The sequence below is a fragment of the Schistocerca cancellata genome, chromosome 4, assembly GCF_023864275.1.
Source record: "Schistocerca cancellata isolate TAMUIC-IGC-003103 chromosome 4, iqSchCanc2.1, whole genome shotgun sequence".
Lineage (NCBI taxonomy): Eukaryota > Metazoa > Arthropoda > Insecta > Orthoptera > Acrididae > Schistocerca > Schistocerca cancellata.
Window position 1 is genome coordinate 753,664,844 of NC_064629.1, and position 25,717 is coordinate 753,690,560.

The 25,717-nt window shown below is 39.1% G+C and overlaps 1 protein-coding gene across 4 annotated transcripts in view; it reads left to right on the forward strand.

Moving 5' to 3' along the window:
- The window catches only part of LOC126184414 (sulfate transporter-like), a 476,107-nt gene that overhangs the window by 407,802 nt on the left and 42,588 nt on the right, over nucleotides 1–25,717 (forward strand). For all 4 annotated transcript variants that reach the window (XM_049926799.1, XM_049926802.1, XM_049926798.1 and 1 more), the window contains exons 5-6: nucleotides 4,552–4,754; nucleotides 9,676–9,840. In XM_049926799.1, coding sequence (XP_049782756.1) covers nucleotides 4,552–4,754; nucleotides 9,676–9,840 — 368 coding nt within the window. The remainder of the gene's footprint in view (nucleotides 1–4,551; nucleotides 4,755–9,675; nucleotides 9,841–25,717) is intronic.

The window sequence follows — 25,717 nt, forward strand, 5'->3', positions numbered from 1 at the left end:
AGAAACTCATTACATGTATTAAGAAAACATACCTTACACGTAATTATCAGGTATAAGGGAACATTTGTTAAGGGATTAGTTACCATTTATAACCTTAATTTACTTAGTCAAAACATTGCTCCAATTGGTCTTTTTTAATTTACATGTGAAAGCTCTTGGGATCTCTATTTCTTTAATTTAATCTGGTAAATTATTATACATCCATATACCAAAACTTAGCACACTTTTCTGGCAACCAACAAATTAATAGATTATTAGAACAAGTGTTCCGTAAAGACTTCCAGAAGAAACAAAGAAAGCAGTTAGGTGCATTGAAACAGGAAAAACTGGGATAGTAGTGAGAATGCTAAAATTAGGGGGAGAGATGATGAAAACAAAAATGGCACTGATATTCACAAAATGTTTGAGTAAGAGGATGGGTAGCAGCAGACAATTGGAATGATATGAAACTTCCTGGTGTGAGGCTCGAACTCGGGACCTTTGCCTTTCACGGGCAAGTGCACTACCAACTGAGCTACCCAAGCATCAATCACAAGGCTTTTTAAGTGAATCAATATTTTTTTATAGATAAGGAATTTGGGAAAAGGAGATAAAGAAAATAGATTTATTTTCTATAATGCAACATACAGACACCATCAATGTTTATTTTACAACTTCCATTGCCTACTTTGGCCCAAATAAACACATACTCGTCACCATTCAACTTCTTCTTCATTCTTGTTGACAAGACAAAGGTCTTATCTGGCACCAAAGTACCATAAGGGATCTTAGCAAGTATACCAGAACTCTCAGTTATATTCCAGATCTTCCACATTATGATATTTCCGTCAGGGAAAGCATCAAGGCCACCATAGTCAGCATGACTGCTCCAGCAGCAGCAAGAGTCAGCCATGTACTACCTCCAAATACAGCAGTTACTTCACAAGTAAACTGCAGCATCAGTCCTCGAAACACATTTGGATCTCCAATAGACTTCTGCTTATTGAATTGCCTATCCAAGTCAATGTTTATGGCTTTCAAAGCCTTGTTCACAGGCACCATGTGCCACCAACGGTGACCATAATAATGTCACCTAGGCATTGCAGAGGTACGTTAACACAAGTGAACGTTGCAAGCCAATGCCCAGTGCAACCCAAGAGCAAAGCTTCCGCACGTGTTGACAGCCACAGAGTGAATAACACCATGTGCTGCAGTGCATGGCACTCCTGACTGAGTGGAAGTCTGACGTCGTGAGTTGTGCAATCACCGGAAATGAAATGTAGCTGATCAGAGTGGAAGTAATACTAGTGCACTCTGCCTGCCATCGTGTTTGGGTAGCTCAGTTGGTAGAGTACCTGACCACAAAAGGCAAAGGTCCCAAGTTTGACTCTCAGTCAGGCACACAGTTTTAATCTGCCAGGAAGTTTCATGTCGGTGAACGCTCCGCTGTAGAGTTAAAATTTCATTCTAGTTGGAATGATGCTGTAATTGTTGTAATCCACAGGAAAGGAAGCTGGGAAGATGTTAAGAACTACAGACATTTGTCAATAGTATAAATGATTTTTAAAAATCCTTAACAATCATCTGCAAAAAATGCTTTACACTTCAATCATGGAAAAGAGCAAGTTGTGTTTACAAGTGAGTATAATATAATGGTCCATTTACAGGTTGTCAATGAAGTTAAAGAAAGGAGGACTGGATAGCAATCTTTGTATGAGGCTTAGAGGCTATGAGAAAGTAGTTGACTCTGATATTTAAATCTGTGCTGGTGCCACGTGAGATCCAAGCAAGAGAGACTACACACATCAGTTTGTAGAAGAATATATAGAATGTATACAACAAGGCTATAGCTTTCATTCAACGACATCAAGAGTGAAAGGTTTTTAATTGAGAAATGGGTTAGAAAAGGTGATGGCATTTCACAAAAACTCACTGTATGGGTCTATGGCTGAAGTATGCAGTAAGTAAATACAGTAGGGCATCAGTTGTATGAAGTAATTGGCGATAGTGGGGGATGGGGATGGGTGGGGGTGTTTGGATAACTAATGTAACTGATAAGTTACAAAAACATATTGTACCAGTGTTCATAGGAAAATGAAACAAAGGAAGACTGAAATATTTGTGTTGGATTCCATGGCCAGAGTCAGTCAGTATGAAAGTCCTCTGGGTGTGGTACATCATCATATTGTAACTGATGAAACTGATGTTTCAGCCACTGTTGCTGTGTGCTTCTCCTGGGTCTACTGGTGTATTTTTCTTGTGCAGTCACTTATAATATGACTGCTACATAACATAGTTTGAAAAGTGCTAATTACCATTAAAGTAAGCCTAGTTTAGGGGAAAAAGTCCAAAATTCGTTTTATCCTTCAGAGCTGAGACTCACTTTGTAGCCACTAAATCTTACAAATTTTTTAAATATGGGAAATGGATAGCACCACATTCTTGTCATTATAATGTCTTCATTGGCATCTCAAGGCAATAACAAGCTTCCTCATGGGATGGTCATTTTTCAGCATTGTTATTTTTGCTAGGCACTTTCTTATTGTTGCAAGGCTCAAGGTCATCAATGACAGACTCCTCAACATCACAATCAAGCAAGGTTTTAATTATGTCCTGCCTACTTGTTGAATATGGGGTGCCTAGGAAACTTGTTTTCTCGGATCGCTAGACAGCAATTCAAGCAAATCGTATTAATGAATTTTTATTACAGTAAGATACTACCATCTGGTGAGCAAGATGTATGAGACAGGTGAAATACCCTCAGACTTCAAGAAGAATATAATAATTCCAATCCCAAAGAAAGCAGGTGTTGACAGATGTGAAAATTACCGAACTATCAGTTCAATAAGTCACAGCTGCAAAATACTAACACGAATTCTTTACAGACAAATGGAAAAACTGGTAGAAGCTGACCTCAGGGAAGTTCAGTTTGGATTCTGTAGAAATGTTGGAACACGTGAGGCGATACTGACCTTACGACTTATCTTAGAAGAAAGATTAAGGAAAGGCAAACCTATGTTTCTAGCATTTGTAGACTTAGAGAAAGCTTTTGATAATGTTGACTGGAATACTCTCTTTCAAATTCTAAAGGTGGCAGGGGTAAAATACAAGCAGCAAAAGGTTATTTACAATTTGTACAGAAACCAGATGGCAGTAATAAGAGTCGAGGGGCATGAAAGGGAAGCAGTGGTTGGGTAGGGAGTGAAACAGGTTTGTAGTCTCTCCCCGATGTTATTCAATCTGTGTATTGAGCAAGCAGTAAAGAAAACAAAACAAAAATTTGGAATAGGTATTAAAACCCATGGAGAAGAAATAAAAACTTTGAGGTTCGCCGATGACATTGTAATTCTGTCAGAGACAGCAAAGGACTTGGAAGAGCAGTTGAACGGATTGGACAGTGTCTTGAAAGGAGGGTATAAGATGACCGTCAACAAAAGCAAAATGAGGATAATGGAATTTAGTCGAATTATGTCGGGTGATGCTGAGGGAATTAGATTAGGAAATGAGACACTTAAAGTAGTAAAGGAGTTTTGCTATTTGGGGAGCAAAATAACTGATGATGGTTGAAGTAGAGAGGATATAAAATGTAGACTGGCAATGGCAAGGAAAGCGTTTCTGATGAAGAGAAATTAGTTAACATCAAGTATAGATTTAAGTGTCAGGAAGTCTTTTCTGAAAGTATTTGTATGGAGTGTAGCCATGTATGGAAGTGAAACATGTACGATAAATAGTTTGGACAAGAAGAGAATAGAAGCTTTCGAAATGTGGTGTTACAGAAGAATGCTGAAGATTAGATGGGTAGATCACATAACTAATGAGGAGGTATTGAATAGAATTGGGAAGAAGAGGAGTTTGTGGCACAACTTGACAAGAAGAAGGGACCGGTTGGTAGGACATGTTCTGAGGCATCAGGGGATCACAAATTTAGCATTGTATGGCAGCGTGGAGGGTAAAAATCGTAGAGGGAGACCAAGAGCTGAATACACTAAGCAGATTCAGAAGGATGTAGGTTGCAGTAAGTACTGGGAGATGAAGAAGCTTGCACAGGATAGAGTAGCATGGAGAGCTGCATCAAACCAGTCTCAGGACTGAAGACCAAAATAACAACAAATACAACAATTGCATTGAATCCTTCTCTTTGTAAGTTGAGTAACTGGGATGTTAAATAACATTGCATTCACTAAAATAATACGAAATATCAATGCAGGAACGCCTGTTGGAACCTAAGAAATTTTCCTCAGGGAATTGTGTATGTGTGTGTTTTTCTTTTTCTTTTTTTTTAACAGCCACTTTAAATTCTCTGTCCTTTATTCACTGGTTCTCCTTATAGGGCAATCATACTGCTTTAAGTCAGAGACCTTTATATTTTTAAAAAATAACTGATATTTGCAATTGTACTCTTCATTAGCTATGGGTACAAGACAAATGCAATCTTCAAGCAATGGTTCTCTGAATAACAACTCTTCTGATAATATTTAAGGTTTCTTTGACATAACAATATCTTCATGGCCCTAGAATGTAGATTTAATTTCTGTTGCAATAGTAGCTGCAGTAACCAATTGATTATTTCAGGTACTTTTGCTGTGATTTGCATGATGACAAGTAAATCAGTATTAATGTATTCAAATGAGGAATCATCTCATCCATCAACTCTGGTAGATGCAAATGCTACAGACAGCTCACTTGGGAATCTTACATCAGCATCATCTGAATCTGTTGGTTACACAACAATTCAAGTAGCAACAGCTGTTTGTTTCGCTGTGGGAGTCTGGCAGGCAAGTTGCAGTAGTAAAGTTACATACTATCCTTAAATTGTAGCTACCACTACAATCAGATCTAAACTTTGACTTAAAGACATATGAGTGTATTTATGGCACCATAATACTGTTAAAAATTAGGTGAAAAAGGTGATAGTTTAATGTGACTTGTATTAAAATATGTATCTTCTGTTACACACTTTGTCCTTACATTTACCTTTGTGAATTATTTATTCTTTAGTCATCCAGTAAATCTCTACAGATTGTGGGATGTATTTTGCATATACAGACAGGCACACCAGTGTTCATCCCCACCCCCTCCCTCAACATGTTACACATAACGTGAAAATATATTGTAATGATGCAATAAATTAATTCTACTTGATCATGGTGTAGGAGCAGCAGCAGTTCTTGCATATGCAAGCTTCAAGTCTGTTGCATTTCATCTGGTCTAATCAGAATGCCCTTAGGGATTTATAGAACAGTGAAAATGATGAAATAACTTTGATTTTATCTGGGAGACCATTGTACATTTATATAGCACTATTTATAGTAGAGATTTTAATGGCGGATGTACTTACTGACTGGATGTGCAGTTTGTCTTTTTGCCTGGTATGATGTCCATGTACATTAAAGTTTTTGTTCATCACTTTTAAATTCTTTTTCATGTACTTCTATATTTCTAGAGTAAAAAAAGCAGGGGAGTGGGAGGATTGAAGACTTTCAAAAGAGAGGCTTGCAGGAACTGTTTGCCGTGCATTCCTCTTATAGCTTTTTTTTTTTTTTTTTTGGATCAAGAAGATGACTGAACTAGCAGTTGTGCTTCTTCAGAATATAACGCTTTACTATAGAATGCAGTGGAACTGGAAAAAATATGCAATTTGAACAATGGGGAAGCTTTCTTCATGTGCAAGTCAATGTAGGCTGTAGCACACTTTCTTCAGTGCCACATTTGTTTCTGTTATGTGTGTCAGCAATTTAAAATAATGTTCAAGTCAAGTGTCTAAAACTTTTGTTTCAAGTGAGGGTGTAATTTCACTGTAGTTTGTCGCAGATGTGTTGGAGCTCTCCCCCTTTAAACAAAAATATAGAAAAATTGTTTGGCATGTATTTATTATTAGCTTATTTCCTTCAAACCAGTCATTTAGCTGGTCTGTAGTTTATTTATGTTTGCTCTGGCAGTTATCTTGAAGTTTTCCCCATAAACATGATGCTACTGTCATCTGCAAGCAAGGTATTTATTTGCAAATCAATGCTTGGATCTAGGTTGTACTTTTGGAACTTTTCCAACAGGATTTTGTGGTCTGAGATGTTAAAAGCTTCACTTCGATCGAAGAACATACTAACAGAGTTTTGTTTTTTTGTCCGTTGCTCCTAGAGAATTTTGTCAAAAATTATAGATGGAACTAGATGTGGATTTATTTTTCCAGAAACAATGCTTGGAGTCAGTGAGGATTTTGTCCTTGTCCAGTATTTTCATTTATCTTTTACTAGCAGGAATTGAATATTCATACTTTGACCCTCTGCTATACGATAGTGACACTAGACAATCCTTCTGTTTGGGTTTACAAATGGTCCCTAGTTCAAGAGCCGTTCATAACACTTGACCCTACCTTTCTATCACCAATAAAACCTGAGGTATGAGCTCCGATAGAACCCCATTTTTATTTGTGGTGTTTTAGAATATATTAGGTAATGCATACTGTAACATGGTTCTTTCAGTGATTTTGACAAAATCTGATAATAAAGAGTCTGGTCTATAGTTTTCTAAATTTGCTTTGTCATCAGGCAGACAAAGAGATGAGTAGAGTTAGCAAATTCAGATGGATGTGGGTTGCAGTAGTTATTTGGGAATGAAGAGGTTTCCACAGGATAGAGTGGTGTGGAGAGTTGCATCAAACCAGTCTTTGGACTGAAGACCACAAAACAACACCCCCCTCCCATTTTATGTCAGTGAGAATCACTTTGGCAATTTTGAGACAGTCAGGAAAGGTTAATGTCAAAAAGGATGAGTTGGTTACATCTGAAGGGGATGTTCCAAAGAATATGTTTTGAAGATTTTTGCTATGTGAATGACTTCATGTTTCAGAGAGATCTGGTGGTTGTTTGGGCTATCTCTCTTATTACTGATTGTTATATATATATTTTTTATTGTCTGTATAATACTGTCTCTAGAGATTAGCAATGTCTTGGAGATCAGTAACAGTGTTGTCATAGTTCAGGCTGATATTTTCCTTTCTACTGTTTCCTTCCTGCTTTGTACTTTCCAGACTGCTTTGCTTACATTTTCTGATTTTGGTACAAACTTATCATTAGCCATTATTTTTCCCTGATGTGAGACTTTCGTATATGTCTCAATATATTTTGTAATATAACTGTTAAGGGGAGAGACATGTCATGGATTTTTCTGTAACTAATCAATTCTCTTTCAGTGTTGCTTGAGACTTTGATGCCTCTTGATATCCACGTTTCTGCTTTTGGATTTGTATTCATTACCACCCATGTTTTGAGAGGAAATGCTGTTTCAAAATAATATTTGAAAATGTCAGAAATTTTCAAACTTTTTGTTAATGTCATGCATCTGAGAAGCTTCTTCCTGCCTTTCTATTGATAATAAATGATTGAATGTTTCTAAAGTCTGTGTGTTGAATCTTTGTGCAGTCACAGTTCTTTTATAGTTTCAGCTGAGTAGTAAATAGCCTGAGAGGGTTACCACTTGGTCACTGAAGTTTGTGTTTACACAATTTGCAGTGTAGACACTGTTAACAAATTTTTAGTCCACAGTAGTGGGACTAGTTTTTGTAGTCCTTATTAGGGTTTTTATTGTTTTAATTGAATGAATATGTTAGGTTGAGCAACAGTTCTTTTCTGCTGCTTGTTACAAAAAAATTAATGTTGAGATACCTAAATAGTACAGTTGATTTATCATCTACATGTATTAAATCAGGCATTGCTGAGTGGTTTAAGAGTAGGAAATGAGGCATTAAAAGTAGTAGATTAGTCTTGATATTTGGGCAGAAAAATAACTGATGAGGGTAGAAATGAGATATCAAATGTAGATGGTCGATAGCAAGAAAACTTCCCTGTAAAAGAGAAATATGTTAATTTAAAATACACACTTCAAAAAAAGTTTTGTGTCACCCTGGTTCCCAGAACTCCAGAAGATAGTTGTTGACTGTGGATGTTGTATCACAGATACAGTCCCTTTGACTGTTCAGAGATGTCACTAAACTCTCAGAAATGAAGTGATGCAAGACTTAGTTTGGTGTGTGTATAAATTTATGAGTTAGGAACTGTGCTACTGCAGAAGAATACTGAAAATTAGATCGGTGGGTTGAGTAACTAATGAAGAGGCACTGAATTGGACTAGAGAGAGTATAGCTTGGTACAGCTTGAATTAGCAAAGGAAATTTATGTACGTATTCTTTTAATCCTTTTGTGCATGTGAGATGCTAGGCTGTAGAATAAGTTAAAGAATATATAAGTGCAAATTACTTAGAACATGTAACAAGAGAAAGTATGGCGAATTTAAAAAACAAATGCAGAGAAAATAAAAGCAAAAAACTAGGACAAAAACAGAGGCAAAGTGGAAAAGAACTTTTAAAAGGATTAGCACATGTTGTATAATGATACATAACAAGCAAATAAACAAACAATAAAAGTATATGTACAAAAGACTGGTCAGGCACAATCTGAGGCATCAAGGAATAGTTAATTTACTCATGGATGGAAGTGTGGTGATAAAAATGTTAACAGGAGACCAAAGCTTGAAAACAGTATGCACGAGTGTTGCATTCAGTAACTGCACAGGAATGAGAATACTTGTATGTGATACATTACCACAGAAATTTGCATCGAACCAATTTTTAGACTGATCATGTGATCAATAGGATTAATATCTCACATTGTGCATTCATGTACATGTTTTTTTTCTTTCTTTTTTTAACAATGCCACACACTAACAGGCCTAAGCAGGGAATGTAATTGGCTCTCCAGTATTAATTTTTATTGCCAGAATTTTACCGGCAGTGGGAGGAGAGTTGGTGGCATACAGCTCAAGTCACCAAATTTCTGCATTATATTGCCAACCCTCCAGCAGTTAAATAAAATTAATGAGAAACAGTCTAGATCACAATGGTTATTTCATTTAAAATGACCAGTTTTGGCCTAAGTAGGCCATCTTCAGAGTAGCACCATCAGCGGAAGTTAATGATGTCCAGAACAGTCAGTAGGGCTGAGTCACTGAAACTGCTCCTGCAGTTGGCTGTGGGAAAGATGAGTTAGGGCATTGTTGTTAATCATCTGCCCATCAAGAGTGGCAGTTGAGGGTGGCAGCCGCCATGGGGTTTTCAGTGGCAGTGGCGGCGGCCGTGGTGGTGGTGGTGGTGGTGGTGGTGGTGGTGGTGGTGGTGGTGATGATGGTGGTAGTAGTAGTAGTAGTAGTAGTAGTAGTAGTAGAAGATTTCGTCCTCCCTGTGCTTTAATTTCTGTCTGTCACAACTCAAACATAGCATTATATTTAATGTGCTCTCCTGTAACACCTGCTGCTCAGAATCAGCAATGGGAAACCAACTGCACTAAAATTTTAAAATGAGAATGTTGCTATGGAATGCTTCATTTATTTTCTGTTCTAGAGGGGTATGTCATGTTTTTCTCATCACTAGCTTTTTACCTGTGGCTTAGCCCATGTATTTGTGTCACATGCATTTGTCACATCTCCAAAATTTGAATCACTACAATCATGTAATTAAAAGTGAACTTCAATACATAAATGTGAACTAGAAAAGTCTTTCTCTCTTTGTCTGTATCAAGTTATTACTGTTGTCCTGGCTGGTGAAAGCTTATTTTCACCAATTAAGCAATAAAATGCTGTTTCTTCACATGAAGGTGAGGACAGAAAAATTTACATTGGTTTAAGAATCATCTTGTCTGTTCACAGATTCTGCTTGGTGTTCTCCATCTGGGAGTAGTTAGTGTTCTTCTGTCAGACACACTTGTGAGTGGCTTCACAACAGGGGCTGCAGTTCACGTACTGACATCGCAAGTTAAAAATTTGTTTGGGATCAAGATACAGAGATTTAATGGGCCTCTTAAAATTGTATATGTGAGTACTTTGATTCTAATCATAGAAAATTAGTGCAGCAGTACTATCCAATCAGCCAACATGTTTAAAATTGTTTGTAAGCTCTGGACAAGCTCAGTGATTTGGATTGTGTGTTACTAGGAGTGACAATCTTGGTTTCACCACTTAGATTGTGAGGACAGTACAAAATTCTGAAACAAATGAAGAAAATTGTGCTACATTATGATGTTGTGGATACCTGTCCAAAGTTGTTAATAGTGGGCAGTCCTTGGGTGACCTGTTGCATTTCAGTTTCACTGGTGCTGTCTGTACATTTTATAGTCACTTAATTGGACTTTATAGATGTTGAGCTTATTTTGGATCCAAAATGTTTCTAAATTTCCAGAAAAAGTCCCTAATGGAATAATTATACCCTCAAAGAGTAAAAACACCCAAATAAACAACACAGCTTGGTTGAAAACAATATATATATATCTGTGTGTGTGTGTGTGTCTTTTCTCTGAAAAAGACTTTGGCTGAAAGCTCAAATGTGGTGTGACAGTCTTATAGTCTTTTCATCATGCCTGTCTTCAACTCAATGTGTCATCTTCAGGGTGAGCAGTGATCAATCCTTTTTATAATATTGTTGATATTCCAACTTGAACTTTTGATTGTTTGACACATCTTGGTTAGTTAGCCTTTCCAATCAGGATTTATTTAGTGATAAGGGGATGCAGAATGTCTTTGTTATTGTAATAAGTTAAGAAAATTACTTCAAAAAATTTTATTTTTTATTTTTTGTAAGCAAGCGTTTCCAGGAGGGAATGTAAATAGAAGTTAGTTGAGTAACTAAAAATGGCATACTTTTTGCCATGATTAAACTCAAGTAGCAAACTTAATGAAGTGCAGCAAGCTTTGAGATACTCAAAATTAAACTACACTTGAACACTTGAAACTTAATTTTATTGATAGTATGATTTAATAAATATATAAATGGAAAAGACTATCACTATTGGGTTGACTTTCAGTACACTAATGCTACCTTACCATATCTAAGCTGGAAAACTCTGGCAGGAAGCTATACAAACCTGTACTTGGGTATTGAAAAGACTTGTGGTCTTGAGGTACTCAAAATCTTCTAAATGAGGCATCGTGTAGCTGCACTATAACATAATTATCAAATACATTAACAGCAGAAGGTGAATTAAGTTTGGATGAATTAAGAATGTACTATTAATGATCAAAATAATGTTCTTCAAGATGTTAATTAACTTGAACAATAGTTGATTTAATCAAAAGGCATCAAACAAAAGTATCTCATGTTAAACACAGATTAATTAGAATTTATGTCCACAGATATCACCAAGAAATCCAGACACTGAACTGTCGCATGAATCTTTACTATGTCTCTTGAGTTGCCTCAGTTGATTAGAGTTAAAGCTAATGTCTGAAATGTGAAAAAGCCCTAGTATTTGATCTCAGATCTTTATATGACCAAATTAATTAAAGTCTCAAGGTGAACTTCCTCAAATTAATATGAACTTGTATCTTGATAATAATTTAAAATCCAACTGTTGACTACATCAAATGATTGGTCATATGTGATTTCCTAAGTGAACTTACACTACAGTTGAAATTTATGTCTTCATAACTTTGCAGATGACATCTCACTCCAACTGAAATCATAATTGTCTGTAACAATGGTCTTAACAAACTGATCTCTCACTCTACCCCATGACAGACAGATATTTCAATTCAGTGTCAGTTTGAAGAAAGTCCAAATAACGTAATTGATATTATCTAGTAGTAACAGTGCTCAGTGACGTAACTCATAAAATGTCAAAAAATTTTACTGTATGCTACTGTTTTCTTAGCAACAAAAATATGGTGTGTCTTTGGGTTCTTTTAGTTAGTTAAATGTTCCATAGATCATTTGCATTATTCTTTTATGGAAATGATGTAGAACAAGGCAGTTTACATGCTGTGCATACATAACTAGTTTTAACATTAATGAAGACATCATTTCTTAGTCCACCTCATGCAAATAAACTTAAAAACTAGTTCTTTTCTTGCAGGCTACCAGATTTCAAGTAGAAATTTGTCCTTGGAGCACAATGAGTTGTTCAGGAGAAATGATTTTATCTTAGATTTAAAATTTGCTTTCTTACCTGTCAGGCATTTTATGTTATGGGGAAAATGACAAAAAAAATTTCTTGCTGCATATTGAACTCCTTTCTGAGACACTGACAGCTTTAATCATGGGCACTAAAGGTCATTTTTTCTGTAGTGTTGTAGGTATGGACAAGAACATTTTCTTAAATTGTGATGAATTATTTATGATGGATTTCAATTAGAATATATATGTATCGTGACATTGTTAAAATGTCTAACTCCTTGACGGGGTGTCTACATGACCACCATGGCCGAATAAACCGTATGTCGATACTTGCTTTGTAAGTGATAAGTTACCCCAGAAAGTTATTTCACATGACATCACTGAGTTGAAATGTGCAAAATATGTCAGGAGGTTGATCTGTTTGTTTCCAAGACTGGCAATTGAGTGAAGAGCAAAAGTAGTTGAATGTAATTGTTTGAGAAGCTCAGCAATATGCTTCTTCCAGTTCATGTTTTCACCAATAAGTATACCCAAAAATTTGGAACATACTGTCCTATTTACTGACTTCCCTTCAATTCCTACATCAATTTTTGTATAACTATGTAGTACGGAATTGAATGTAGTGTGTTTTCTCAAATTTAGGGAGAAACACATAATAATTCTTTTAAAAACATCATTCTCTCTAATGGGATCTATTATAACACTAGTATCATGTCCAAAAACGGCCATTTTTGTGTGTTGAATGTTAAGTAAAACATCATTCACATATAGAAGGAATAGTAGTGGATCCAAAATTGAGCCCTGTGGGACTACGATTGTGATTTCTCTCCAGTCACTAAAATTTTCTATCCTTCCAACATATTTTGAACTATTCAGCACAACTTTTTCATTCTGTCAATTCAGTGGGATTTAAATCAGTTGTGTATGAAGCAATCAGTTCCATAAATCATGCCCCCCCCCTTTCCCCCGAGGGCTCACATCCCTTTTGTGAGTACGTGCTTGGCCACCAAGGGGCCCCAGCACTTCACAGCACTACTTCCTTTTCCATGATTCAAGTCTATCTCATTCCTATTCCCTTCATTGCTGCGTGTACAGGGGGCTGGGGGTTGGTGGGGGAGGGGGTCTCATGGCTGGGTGTGAGGGCTCCAGGCTACAATTTACTGGCCTGGTAGCCATTTCTGTGGCTGGGTGGCGTCCATGGGAAGGGGCTAAATTCATAGTGGGTGGTACCATGACAGAAGATTTGTACATGAGATGAATTAAACTTTTTTCCATTGGTGACCACATGACCCCAGCAGTCTCTTGAAGCTAAGACATATTAAAATGCAGAGAGATGTGACCCCAAAATGTTCACTTTCCTTGCCATACCATGGGAGGTTCAAATGGCTCTGAGCACTATGGGACTTAACATCTGTGGTCATCAGTCTCCTAGAACTTAGAACCATCTAAACCTAACTAACCTAAGGGCATCATACACATCCATGCCCGAGGCAGGATTCGAACCTGCAACCGCAGCAGTGACGCGGTTCCAGACTGAAGCACCTAGAACCGCACGGCCACACTGACCGGCTTCCATGGGAGGAATACAGGTTTCAGACACAAGGATGGACATGGATTCCTATTTGACTACAAAGCCTTTGTTCTTATTTGAATACCTTGGGGACAGATTTGGGGAAGTGGCAGCAATTTCAAAAACAAAACATGCTTCTGATCTGCATAAAATGGCCTCCCCCACTCAGTCACAGGTGCTGCTCACCTGCGACAAGCTGGGTGACATTCCTGTCACTATAACCCCCATAAAAGTTTGAATATGTTTATAGGATATTAGTTTCCACTGTGATCTCCTTTTACAGACTGATGATTAGTTGTGTGCTAATTTGGAGTGATGATATATGCATTTTGTCTGTCATGTTCAACAGGGTCAATAAGGCAGTAGAGTGGATGCTGAAGCTGTCATCTTGGACTTTGAAGATGACTCATTGCCTGAGAATGGCTGTGGTGTCAACCCATATGTTCCTTCTCAAATATGGTGCTACAGATGCATGCAAGTCGGACACATGTCTTCACGTTGTAATGCCAGCCCTGTCTGTAGGGACTGTGGGTGTCAGTTGCACATGAACACTCCTTGGGCCCCTTCCCCCATCTCTGTCACCTGCGGAGAGCACCATTCCCCCAGTTCACCAGACTACACTGTTTCCAAATGAGAGAGGAAACAATGATGTATGCTAATGCTACGAAAATGTCACCTTCTTTAGTGGCTGTGCCATCACCCTCTGTGTCCTTGACGTCTGGTCCTCTGGTCCTCAGGGCCACTTGACTACACCTGCTACCTTGGAAGTTTGAGGTCCTCCTCCTACTGCTTCCCCCAACACTCACATCAACTCCCTTTTTGCCAGGGGCATCACTCCCCAACCCCAGCTGGAGAAGCAACGCCCTCCTCCAGCACCCTCACCTGGTCATCCACCCAGAGCAGCTCCCTCCAAAGATGACTGGGATACTTTCATCACTGCCATTGCCCCTTTAACCATGGCACATTGAGGTATTGATGCAGTTGTCCAGAGGACAACTGAAGCCATTCTATCAGAAGAAGCTGATGCAGTGATCCCCTCTCCCATCAAAAGATAGTACCTTGGTGGACCCTCAAAGTTTCCACAGCCGTTAGAGATTACAGGCAGGCTCTCCAATGCTCCATCACTGGAGCACCTCATTTCCTTTAAGAGCCTTTGTGCCCAGGTCCACCACCTCAAAAACAACAAAAACAAGAATACTGGGAGTGGTATATTGCTATCATTGGACCACATACCATTCCTTCTCAGGCTTGAGCAAAGATTCAATGCCTCTATGGACACCAGTACCCTGCAGGTGTACCTGGTATCTCACTGAACGGAGATGCCTGCATTGATCCAGATGTTGTTGCCAAATATTATGCTTTTCATTGTGCTTGAGCCTGTGTCTCTGAGAATTATCAGCCTGCACTGTGTGTTCTCCATTGGTGACTAGAGCAACTTCCTTTAACACCTACTAAAAGTCACCTGGAACCTTATAATTCCCAGTTCAGTGAGTGGGAATTCCTCAGTGCTCTGGCCCTTTGCCTTGACATGACTCCAGGCCCAGACCACATCCATAGCCAAATGTTGAAACACTTACCCTTGGGCTGCCAACATCACATCCTTGCAATTCTCAACCACATCCAAAGTCAGGGTGAATTCCCATCTCAATGGCCTTCATCTCAGAACTGAAAGCTAGTAAACTCCTTCTCGAGATGGACAACTATTGCCTACTTAGCCTCACTAATGTTCTCTGCAATGTGCTGGAGTTTGTGATGAGCTGATGGCTGTGTTGGCACCTTGAGTCTCTGTCTCTTTTGGCCCTGTCACAGGATGGTTTTTGCTAAGACCATTCTACTGCTGACAATTTGATCTGCCTTGAATGTGCTATTTGGCCAGATTTTGCCTGGTGTCAATATCTTATCACCATCTTCTTTGACTTGTGTAGGACTTGCAACACTACACAGTGTCACCGCACCCACTTTACCCTCCATGAGTGGGGTCTCCAGAACCAACTTTTTGTCTCACTGTACTTCTGGGCTCAATTTGGTGCTTCCCACTGTACTCCCCATATACAAGAGAATGGGATCCCACAGGGCTGTGTATTAAGTGTGCCCCTTTTTCTAGTGGCTATCAATGATCTAGCTACAGCTGTGGAGTCTACCGTGTCACACTCCCTGTTGCTGACGACTTTTGCATCTACTATTGCTCCTTAACTGTGGGTGTTGCTGAAAACTAACTGCAGGATGACATACAAAAGGCACAGACCTGAGCTATCACGCATAGCTTCCAGTTTTCTGTTGCCAAAACATGTGTCATGCACTTCCGTCATCATGATACTGTCGATCCCCAACTAGAACTCTACCTCGATGACCAAATGCTCAATTTGATGGAGTCTCTTTGTTTTTTGGGATTGGTCTTTGATACCTGGTTGATGTGGCTTCCCCATCTTCACCATCTTAAATGAATGTGCCATCTTCGCTGTCTCAGTAACACCAGCTGGGGCACAGACTGCTTTACATTTTTGTGGCTCTCCAAAGCTTTGATCCTATCACATATTAATTATGGGAGCCTGGTGTATTGCTCATCATCTCTTTCAGCATTGTGGATACTGGACGTGATACACCATTGTGGGGTCTGACTTGCGACAGGTGCCTTTTGGATGAACCCTGTGAACAGCATACTTATGCACCACGAACTGCTACTCACCATGTGACATGCATTTGCTGCTTTCCTGGGCATCGGAACTATTGTGTCCTTTTTCCTGGAAGGGAGATCTACCTCCCACAACACAGACCAAGATCTGGTGTCATGATCATAGTTTGCACAGAATGTCTCTGCTCTGAACTTGATCCTTCACCAATGTTGCCTCTTTGTCAGGAAGATATCGTGTGTGTCCCCATGGTACGTACCCCATCCCCAGATCTGCCTCAATCTGCCCTTTGGACCAAAAGACTCAATAGGTCCTACTCCTGGACATCATTGAAACATTTATAGACTCAGATGTGGTATACACTGATGGTTCTAGAGTCGATGGATGAACAAGTTTTGCCTACACACATGCAAGATGGAGTGAACTACACTCCCTGCCACATGGATACAGTGTATTCACTACAAAATTGGTGACAAATACTAGAACCCTCAGCCACCTTCGTTCTTGCCTGGTGAGTTGTTCTTAATCAGCAGTGACTCCTTAAGTAGTCTTCTGACTGTCAACCTGTGCTAACCTTGACACCCATTGATTGTGACTATCCATGATCTCCTGTATGACCTCCACCATGCTGAATGGTCAGTTGTCTTTATATACTTGTCTTGGGATCCCAGGGAATGAGCATACTGATCAGTTGGCCAAGTTAGCTACCAGGATGTTGACTTTGCAGATGGGAGTACAAGAACCAAAACTTTGGTCATCTCTACACCGACAATTGTGGTAGGCTTGTAATGCAGATTGATGTGCCTGGGTTTCTCCATATAATCTGTGAACCACAAAGGAGACCACAACCATGTTCTGTGTTCCCTCTGTGCTTCTTGCAGGGAATCTACTATTTTTTGTTGGCCTCACACTTAGCTGACTGTCAGCCACATCCTCCGACACCAGGATCCATCCTACTGTTGGTGTGGTGTCCATCTCATCGTGGCCTATATCCTAATGGACTGCCCCAATTTGGCCACCTTACAGCAAAACCTTAAACTTGCTGACATTCCACCTTTGGTGCTAGTGGACAATGCCAAAACAGGATAATTTGGTTTTATGTTTTACCCATAAAAGCCATTTTTACGCATCTCTGTGATGTAGGACACATCAGCCTCAGCAACTGCTTGAGTGATTGGAGGGTTGTCCTATCACCTGCTCTAACCCTAAGAGGCCATGGCTGCCCTTGCATGAAGGATGGGCCGAGTTCCTGCCCTTCCCCCCTTTTTAATTTTTGTTATTCTTTTACATCTGTCATTGGTTAACAGACTCACTGCCATTGTTCCCTTTCCTGAGATTTTATGTCATCCATGTAGCTAGTTTTCTTGCAATAATGGAGGGTGTTGAAGCACTGGTTGGATGCAGGTGCTGTGTCTCCAGTTGCATAATATGTTCTGGGGCCCTACAAACTGCTTTCTGGGCAGGGGAACTCTCTCACCTTCACACTTCTATCCCTCTCTAAATTCTACTTGCTTCTCTCCCTTGGTTTTCTTGATTCTCACAAATGGTTGCATGCTTTGAGATTCGTTTTTTGGGTACATCCTCTCTGGGGACTGTTTCCAGCTTGCCACACTAAGGATTAAGAGACTGATGACCTTGTAGTTAGGTTCCTTTAACCGCATCAGTCCATCCATTGATCCATAAAACCTGAATCTTTCTAAGGGTGTATCATGATCTACAAAACTGAATGCCTTCAAGAGATCACAAAAAATACCACCTGGTGATGCTGTATTATTTAAGACTTGTAATATTTGGTGGGTGAATGTATAAACAGCATCCTCAGTCAAGCAACCGTTCTGGAATCTAAACTGTATGATAGGTAAATTGTTTCTACTTAAATGTGAGACTACTCTTGAATACATAACTTTTTTGAATATTTTGGAGAAAGATGTCAGTAAGAATATTGGATGATGATTATTTACATCCTTCTTGTCACCTTCCTTATAAAGAGATTCAACAATGAATATTTTAGTCTGTGCCAGTGATGCAATACATATATCACTAAGGAGATTATTTATTAAATTAGAATAAATTTTCAGAATTCTGTCTGAAATCCCATCAACACCATATGAGCTTTCATTTTTTTTTAGAATTTTTGTAATTCTATTAATTTTGGTAAACAATTTTGGTGGTACTTCTAGTTGCCTAGAGTTTTGTGAAATGACATTTGTAATGTATTCTCTTGCATCTTCCACAGAATAATTTAATTGTATTTTTGCTGCTACATTTATAAAGTGACTGTTAAAAATACTTGCAACTTGTGAAATATCAGTCATGACATTGTCATTTAGTTTAACTGTCATGGTATCTTGCACACTGACTAGCTGTTCTGTCTCCTATGTGACAATATCCCATATAGTTTTAATCTTATTATCCACATTATCAATTTCTGTCAGGATGTGCATGATTCTGACCTCACTTAAAATGTTTTGCAATATGCAAGTGATGTCAGATGTTTACTTCCTCTGGCTTTCGTATACATTTCTATCTCCTGTTACATGTGATTTTAAATCCCTTAGTCATCCACAGCTTGCTTTTTAAAAATGGATCTTCTGGATAATTTTTTTAGGAAAGCAACTTTCAAATATTGACACAAATTTACTGCAGAATAAATAGAGATTGACATTAGTATCTCTTTCTGTATATACTTCATCCCAACCACCTCTTCCAATGTGCTCAAAATATTTCATCCTGTTCTCATTAATAAACCTCATTGGTTTGTATGAACCTGCCTCAGGGCTGTAAGGTGCTTTATTGTTTATTTATATTGATTGTACAACATCACATTGCTTATTAAAAATGGGCACACATTAATTGTTCCATTCTGAACACTGTCTATAAAAATGTTATCAGTCATGGTCCTACATCTTGCTGCACATGAGTTGGAAGATTAACTACTCAAATTAGACTGAAACACCCAAATAATTATTCCAGTTCAACAATTGCCTTTCCAGTGCCCCCCCCCCCTCCCCCAGCTTGCATTAGGTCTGTAGTAATCAAGTAATACATGAAACTGATTCAGGTGGCACAAATATGGCTTCATTCATACAAATCTGTACAATAACGGAAATATGCTTCTTGTGAATCCACACATACCAAGAGAAACGAATCATACAGAAGGTGTAACATTAGGAATACACAGAACAACTGATGTGAGCAGTACAAACTAGAGAACATAATGAGGGTGACTCAGCACTGCTCCACGTGTATATAGGCACGAGTCGCTGGTAGATGGTGTGGCAGAGACTGTGCTGTGTGCACAATTCCTACAGGCAGCCTCTAGTGGCTGGCCCACACTGATATAGTTGGCAGCTGATTTAAGTACACACATGCAGTGACACTACATTCGGTGCATTCACACTGACATGCACTAGTAACAGGATACAACAAGGGTGAAGAATGATGTATTTTATTATAAGTACAAGTTTTTTGCTGCAGCATTTATTTATTCCTAACTTGCATATTATAATTGAGTAAATAAATAAAGCAGCAAAGAAATTGTACTTAAAATAAAATGTTCCAGTTCATTTTTCCTGTTTGTATATCTTACAAAATCTACTGTAAAATCTGCACAAACTACTAACTGTTTCTTCTTGTCTGACAGGAACCTCAGTAATACATCTAGATTTCTCATAAATAGCTGTAGTGCTTCCTAGAGGGAACTTGAACACAGTTATAATTACCAGAGAAGTATTCTGCTGTAACAACCCACACGTACATGCTTCTATGGGTTCTGATCTACACAAAAACTGTTTGTTTCAATATTTTTGACTTTGTATCCAGCTTTTACATATGTTGCAACTCCTCCTTTTTTCATGTTAACTCTCTATGGAAATGGTGCTAGTTTATAATCCCTGATATTTAACTTCCCAATCACTGTGGGTACATCATGTTCAGATAGGCAGATAATGTCAATCACTTCAGAATATGCACATCTTCTTGACATACAAGCAGCTCATCAAGGATTTCCTGGTGTGCTTGCAGCTCCACTTATACTTCCTGCAAGATGTTCGGATAATCTGTCCCTCCCCATCCTGTTCAAGTGCAGGCCATGATTAGTGTATCCCCATCTCCCCATTGCACCAGCAGGTACAGACTGAAGGTTTGCAGTAGCTTTATACCTTAAATTCAAAGTATTTTTTCTCATGTTAACAGCCAACATCAAAACCTAATAAAAATGTGAACATAGAAAGTATTTGCATTTATCTGAACATTACCTGCCTGAGAGCACAATAATGTATCTTATGCAGACCATACTTGCTCTGTCAGGTATGCTGCAGGTAGTTAGTATCTATTATAAATTGATGAGCTTCAGTATGTCTTGTGATTGATAAATGAATGATGCTGAAATAATTGACTACAGGATAAAATATCAACTGACATTGTGCGACAAATGAAATGTGAGTGGAGTTTGTGGGATACCTATGTGTTTCCACATAGAATATGAGAAAGAACTTATGTTCTGTAGGTTACTGGAGGAGCAAAGCATTCAAAGTTACTGGAAAAATATACAGGTCATGCCTGTTTTCAACATAGGTTATCAAACAGATGCAAAGAACTTATAGGCAATATATTACTGACATCAGTCTGCTGTAGAAATTTGGAACATGTTTTATGCTAATGTATTATGTAATTTCTGGAGACCAAATATCTTCTCAACAGGAATCAACATGGATTCTGCAAACGCTGACTGTGTGAAACCCAGCTCACTCTGTTCGTCAATGAGGCCCAGAAGCCAGTAGACACTGGCTCCCAGCTTGATGCCCTGTTCCTTTTCTCCCAGGAGGCATTCAATACAGTTCTGCAGGTCACATAATGAATACAATATGAGCATTTGGAATATCAGACCAGTTTTGTGATTGAATTGAAGAATTCTAAGCAAACAGAACACAACTTGGCATTATTAATGGAGAGAAATCTTCAAATGTAAAAGTAACTTTGGGCATACCCCAAGAATAATTTAGGAAGACCTGCAAAGGATTGACACTTGGTGCAGCGATTGTCAGTTGGCCCTTAACATGAACAAATCTAATGTATTAGAGATAAATAAGCTGAAAGACCCATTATTGTATGATTACAAAATAGCAGGACACTCACTGGAAGCTGTCACATTCCATTAAATATATGTGAATATGTGTAAGGAGTGATTAAATGTAACAACCACATAAAACTAACTGCAGCCAAGACATGTGTCAGACTGAGATTCATTTGAGGAATCCTTATGAAGTATAAGTTCATCCATGAAAGAGGTACATTACAAAACCCTCATTTGACCAATACTCAAATGTTGCTCATCAGTCCGGTATGTGTACCATATAGGATCGATAAAGGAAGTGGAAAATATCTAAAGAAGAGCAGTGCTTTTCATCGGAGATTCATGTAGTACGTGTGATAGCATCATGGAGATGCTCAGCAAAGTCCAGTAGCAGACACTACAACAGCGTGGTTTACTGTTAAAGTTCCATGAGCATACATTCTTAAGAATTGACCAATATATTGCTTCATCTGTGTCTACATTCACATATGTACTTGACAAGCCACCGTAGAGTGCATCACAAAGGGTACCTTGTACCACTACTCGTCATTTCCCTGTTCTGCTTGCAAATGGAGCAAGGGAAAAATAATGTCTGTATGCCACTGTAAAATTCCTAATTTCTCTTATCTTATATTTATAGTCTTTATGAAAAATGTAATTTGGTGGTAACAGAACTGTTCTGTGGTCAGGCGCAAATACTAGTTCTCTAAATTTTCTCAATAGTGTTTGATGAAAAGAACGTCATCTTCCCTCTATGTATTTGCAATTTGAGATCATGGAACATTTCCATAATCCTCACATGTTAATAAAACCAACTTGTGATAAATCTAGCAGCATGCCTCTTAATTAATTTTTTGAATGTCTTCCTTTAACTTGACCTTGTGGTGATCCCTAACATTTGAGCACTATCCAAGAATGGGTCTCACTAGTATTCTGTGCACTGTCACCTACACTTTATTAGATTTCTCCCAATAAACCAAAGGTGACTATTTGACTTCCGTTCTGCTGACCTTATGTGCTCAGTCCATTTCATATTGCTTTGCAACATTATGCCTAGATATTTAATCATTATGACTATGTAAATTATCACACCACTAATAGTGAATTTGATCATTGCAGACCACTAATACTGTATTTGGACATTGCAGCATTGTTTTTCCCACTCATCTGCATGGAGTTAAATTTTCCTACATTTAGAGCAAGCTGCCATTCATCATATGAACTAGAAATTCTGTGTAACTCCTTCTTGCTCTCAATGCAGCAAACAGTTGCAAATTGCTGCTCACCATATCTGTCAGTCAGTTTATGTATGTCACTTTTCCCTGGAGCACTCTTTAGCACCCTGGATCACATTTGGGAGGATATCCTTTCAAACACACGTCTGGCCATCATGATTTAGGTTTTCCACAGTTTCCCTAAATTGCTTCAGGCAAATGGCTGGATGGTTCCTTTGAAATGGTGCCACCAATTTCCTTCCTCATCCTTTTAAAATCCGAGCTTGTGCTCAGTCTCTAATCACCTCGTTGTCAACTGGACATTTAACACTAATATCCTACTCCCCCATCCAGGACAACTTACTGGGTTCTGTTACATAAGAAGTATATTTCACAACAGATCATTAAAGTAAAATTGGAGAGGTCTGAGCTAACTTGAAGGTTTACCAAGAATTGTTCTTTCCACTGACTGTTCATGACTGAAAAAGGAAAGTGGGGGAGGGAGAGTGGTACACAAAGTCATCTCCAACCATCACATACCATAAAGAGGCTTGTGTAGTGTGGATGTAGATATAGGTACCTATAATAAAGTGGTAGAATTAGTGTGCTTGGTGATTAATAAGCACAGTTTTTTAATTATTTTGTAAGAAATTGTATTTTTAGTCACTCCTCGACTTCTAAAAAACTAATAAGAGTTGCTCCTTTCACTTGCCTCCTAACAATGGAGGTCCTGGGTACACCCTTGCTGATAGTGCTTACTAATGTACTTTTTTTATCTCTTATTCTGACATATTCCCCTTTGTCTTTCCCTCCCCCATCATCCCCCCCCCTCAACTCTCCTCCCTCCCACTCCCCCCTCCAATACAAAATGGGACTCTATTTAGTTGTATACATGCCCCTATTTCCAGTCTCCCCAAACCAAATCCTGTTTCCTGCATGAAGAAGAAACATATAATTACAAGTGCTAGAAATACTGTCGCCTATTTCCCTGGGTTGTTATGCTCATTTTTGCCAGTAACACTTTCTCAAGATAAGTAGTAGCCAGACCACATGTCCCTTTCAGAATTTAACAGTTTTGTGCAATATTAAGAGACCTTTTTGACAAAGAAAAATTGTAACTTCATTGCAGTGTTATGTAAATCGTGCAGTGACTTCACTGTTCACAGTACATCAAATAAAATTTGTTATGATGACCTCTGACAAACAGTGTAAAGTTTGTGAAACCATAGTAGGCTACCCACTTAACCCATAAATATGTGTGCATTACAGGTAGGATTCAGCTCTATCTTGTTACTACTGTAAAAGCACTCATACTATACAAACAATGCATACATAGATATTGTACAGCAGAAACTGACTTTATTAGCACACCCAGTACAAAAGAACATGCGAATCATCAGCGAATGCCAACCGAAACAGTAACTGAAGAACGTAGTTTTATAAAGATACCCTTCATATGGTACATTGTTGATTATTGATTATGTCACTCCAATACAAGCCCTCCTGCCACCCCCCTCCTCCCCCTCTGAAGTGCAGAACACCAGGGATGTCAGGGTACTTAAATTTAACCTTGTGGCTTGCATGTGTGCGAATTGCTGGGTGAGGTGGGCATCAACAAGTGGAATGGGTACTAGAAATTCTGCCAGGACATGTAGTGGTTCTCTGTATACCAACTCCACCTATGATCAACCATTGTCAGTCTTCAGTGTGGTAATTAGACATAACATCACCAGTGGCAATGCATGTGTCCAGGAATCTTTTTGGCACATCACTGTGGCCTTTAAGGTGCAGTGCCACTTTTCTACCATGCTGTTGATTACCAGCTGGTAGCTTGTGGTTCAGCTGCACTGAAAGCCACACAGTTCCTGGAAAAGTGATGACTGAATTGGTGTCCCTGGTCAGTTGTAATGAAGAAGGGGAACATGAAGTGTGCCACCAAAACTTCAATGAATGCCTGTGCCTTTGTCTCTGAAAAAATGTCTTTGACCAGAATGGTCTCTGCCCACCAAGTGCAATAGTCCGCCACTGTAAACAAGTACATGAAGTTCTCAGAAGGTGGAAGGGGTCCAACTAAATCAAAATGGACATACCCGAATAGTGATGTAGATATCAGGAATTGGCCCACTGGAATATGCACATGGCATCCCACTTTGCTGCATTAGCACTGGATACAAGTGTGTGCCCAAGCCCATGAATATTTCTTGATTGAAGGTCACGCAAAATGACCATTTCCAGTTTGACTGTCGTGTAGGTTTTAGAATGTGCCAAGTTGTGGATGCAGTTGAAAACCACTTGCCAGAACTTGGGTGCAGTGTATGGTCAACATCTAGTAGTACAGACATCTCATCATCATCATATTTCAGCTGTGGTGCACGGTGCTTCCAGTAGCTGTGTATACAGGCCGGTGGATGAGACAGTTAAAAAAACTCTGCAGTTGTGGGTCAGGAACCTGGGCACTGGCACGTTCTGCATAGTTTGACACTGGGATTAGTCCACTAATGTGTGTGAGAGAGTCTGTTATGATAGTGTCAGATCTGTGGATGTGATGCAAGTCTGCAGTACACTTGCATATATACTCAACATGGCAAAACTACTGAGGGGAGCAATTGTCACTGACTTTTAGCAAAGCCACCATGATGCTGGCCGGTGTGGCCGTGCGGTCTAGGCGCTTCAGTCTGGAACCGCGTGACCGCTCCGGTCGTAGGTTCGAATCCTGCCTCGGGCATGGATGTGTGTGATGTCCTTAGGTTATCTGATTAGATCCATTATAAATGGTTAGTTAGGTTTAAGTAGTTCTAAGTTCTAGGGGACTGATGACCACAGATGTTAAGTCCCATAGTGCTCAGAGCCATTTGAACCATCAAAAGCCACCATGATGGGTTTTTGATCAGTGAAAATAGTGACAGATGTGGCCTCTATGAAGAGATGGAAGTGTTCGATGCTCCCATAAATTGTGAGGAGTTCCCTGTCATAAGCGCTCTAGTGAGTTTGAGTGGGCTGTAATTTCTGTGAGGAGAAACTCATTGGCTGCCAGTGTCCACTCACTTGTCGATGGAGTGCTACACTGATCATGAACTGGCTGATGTCCACAGCTAAAGCCATGTGTGTTCCAGGCATGGGATATGTGAGGACCACCACACTGGCTAGCCTATTTTGCAGCTTCTTAAGGGAAATATTCATCTCCTACATCCATGGAAGGAGACATTTGCACTTTTGTTGTATCCAGCTAATCCTTTGGTTAGAGTTTTCTGAACAGCAATGGTTCTGGGAAGATGATGGTGATAAACTTCCTGGGTTCACTGTAGTTCTGGGATC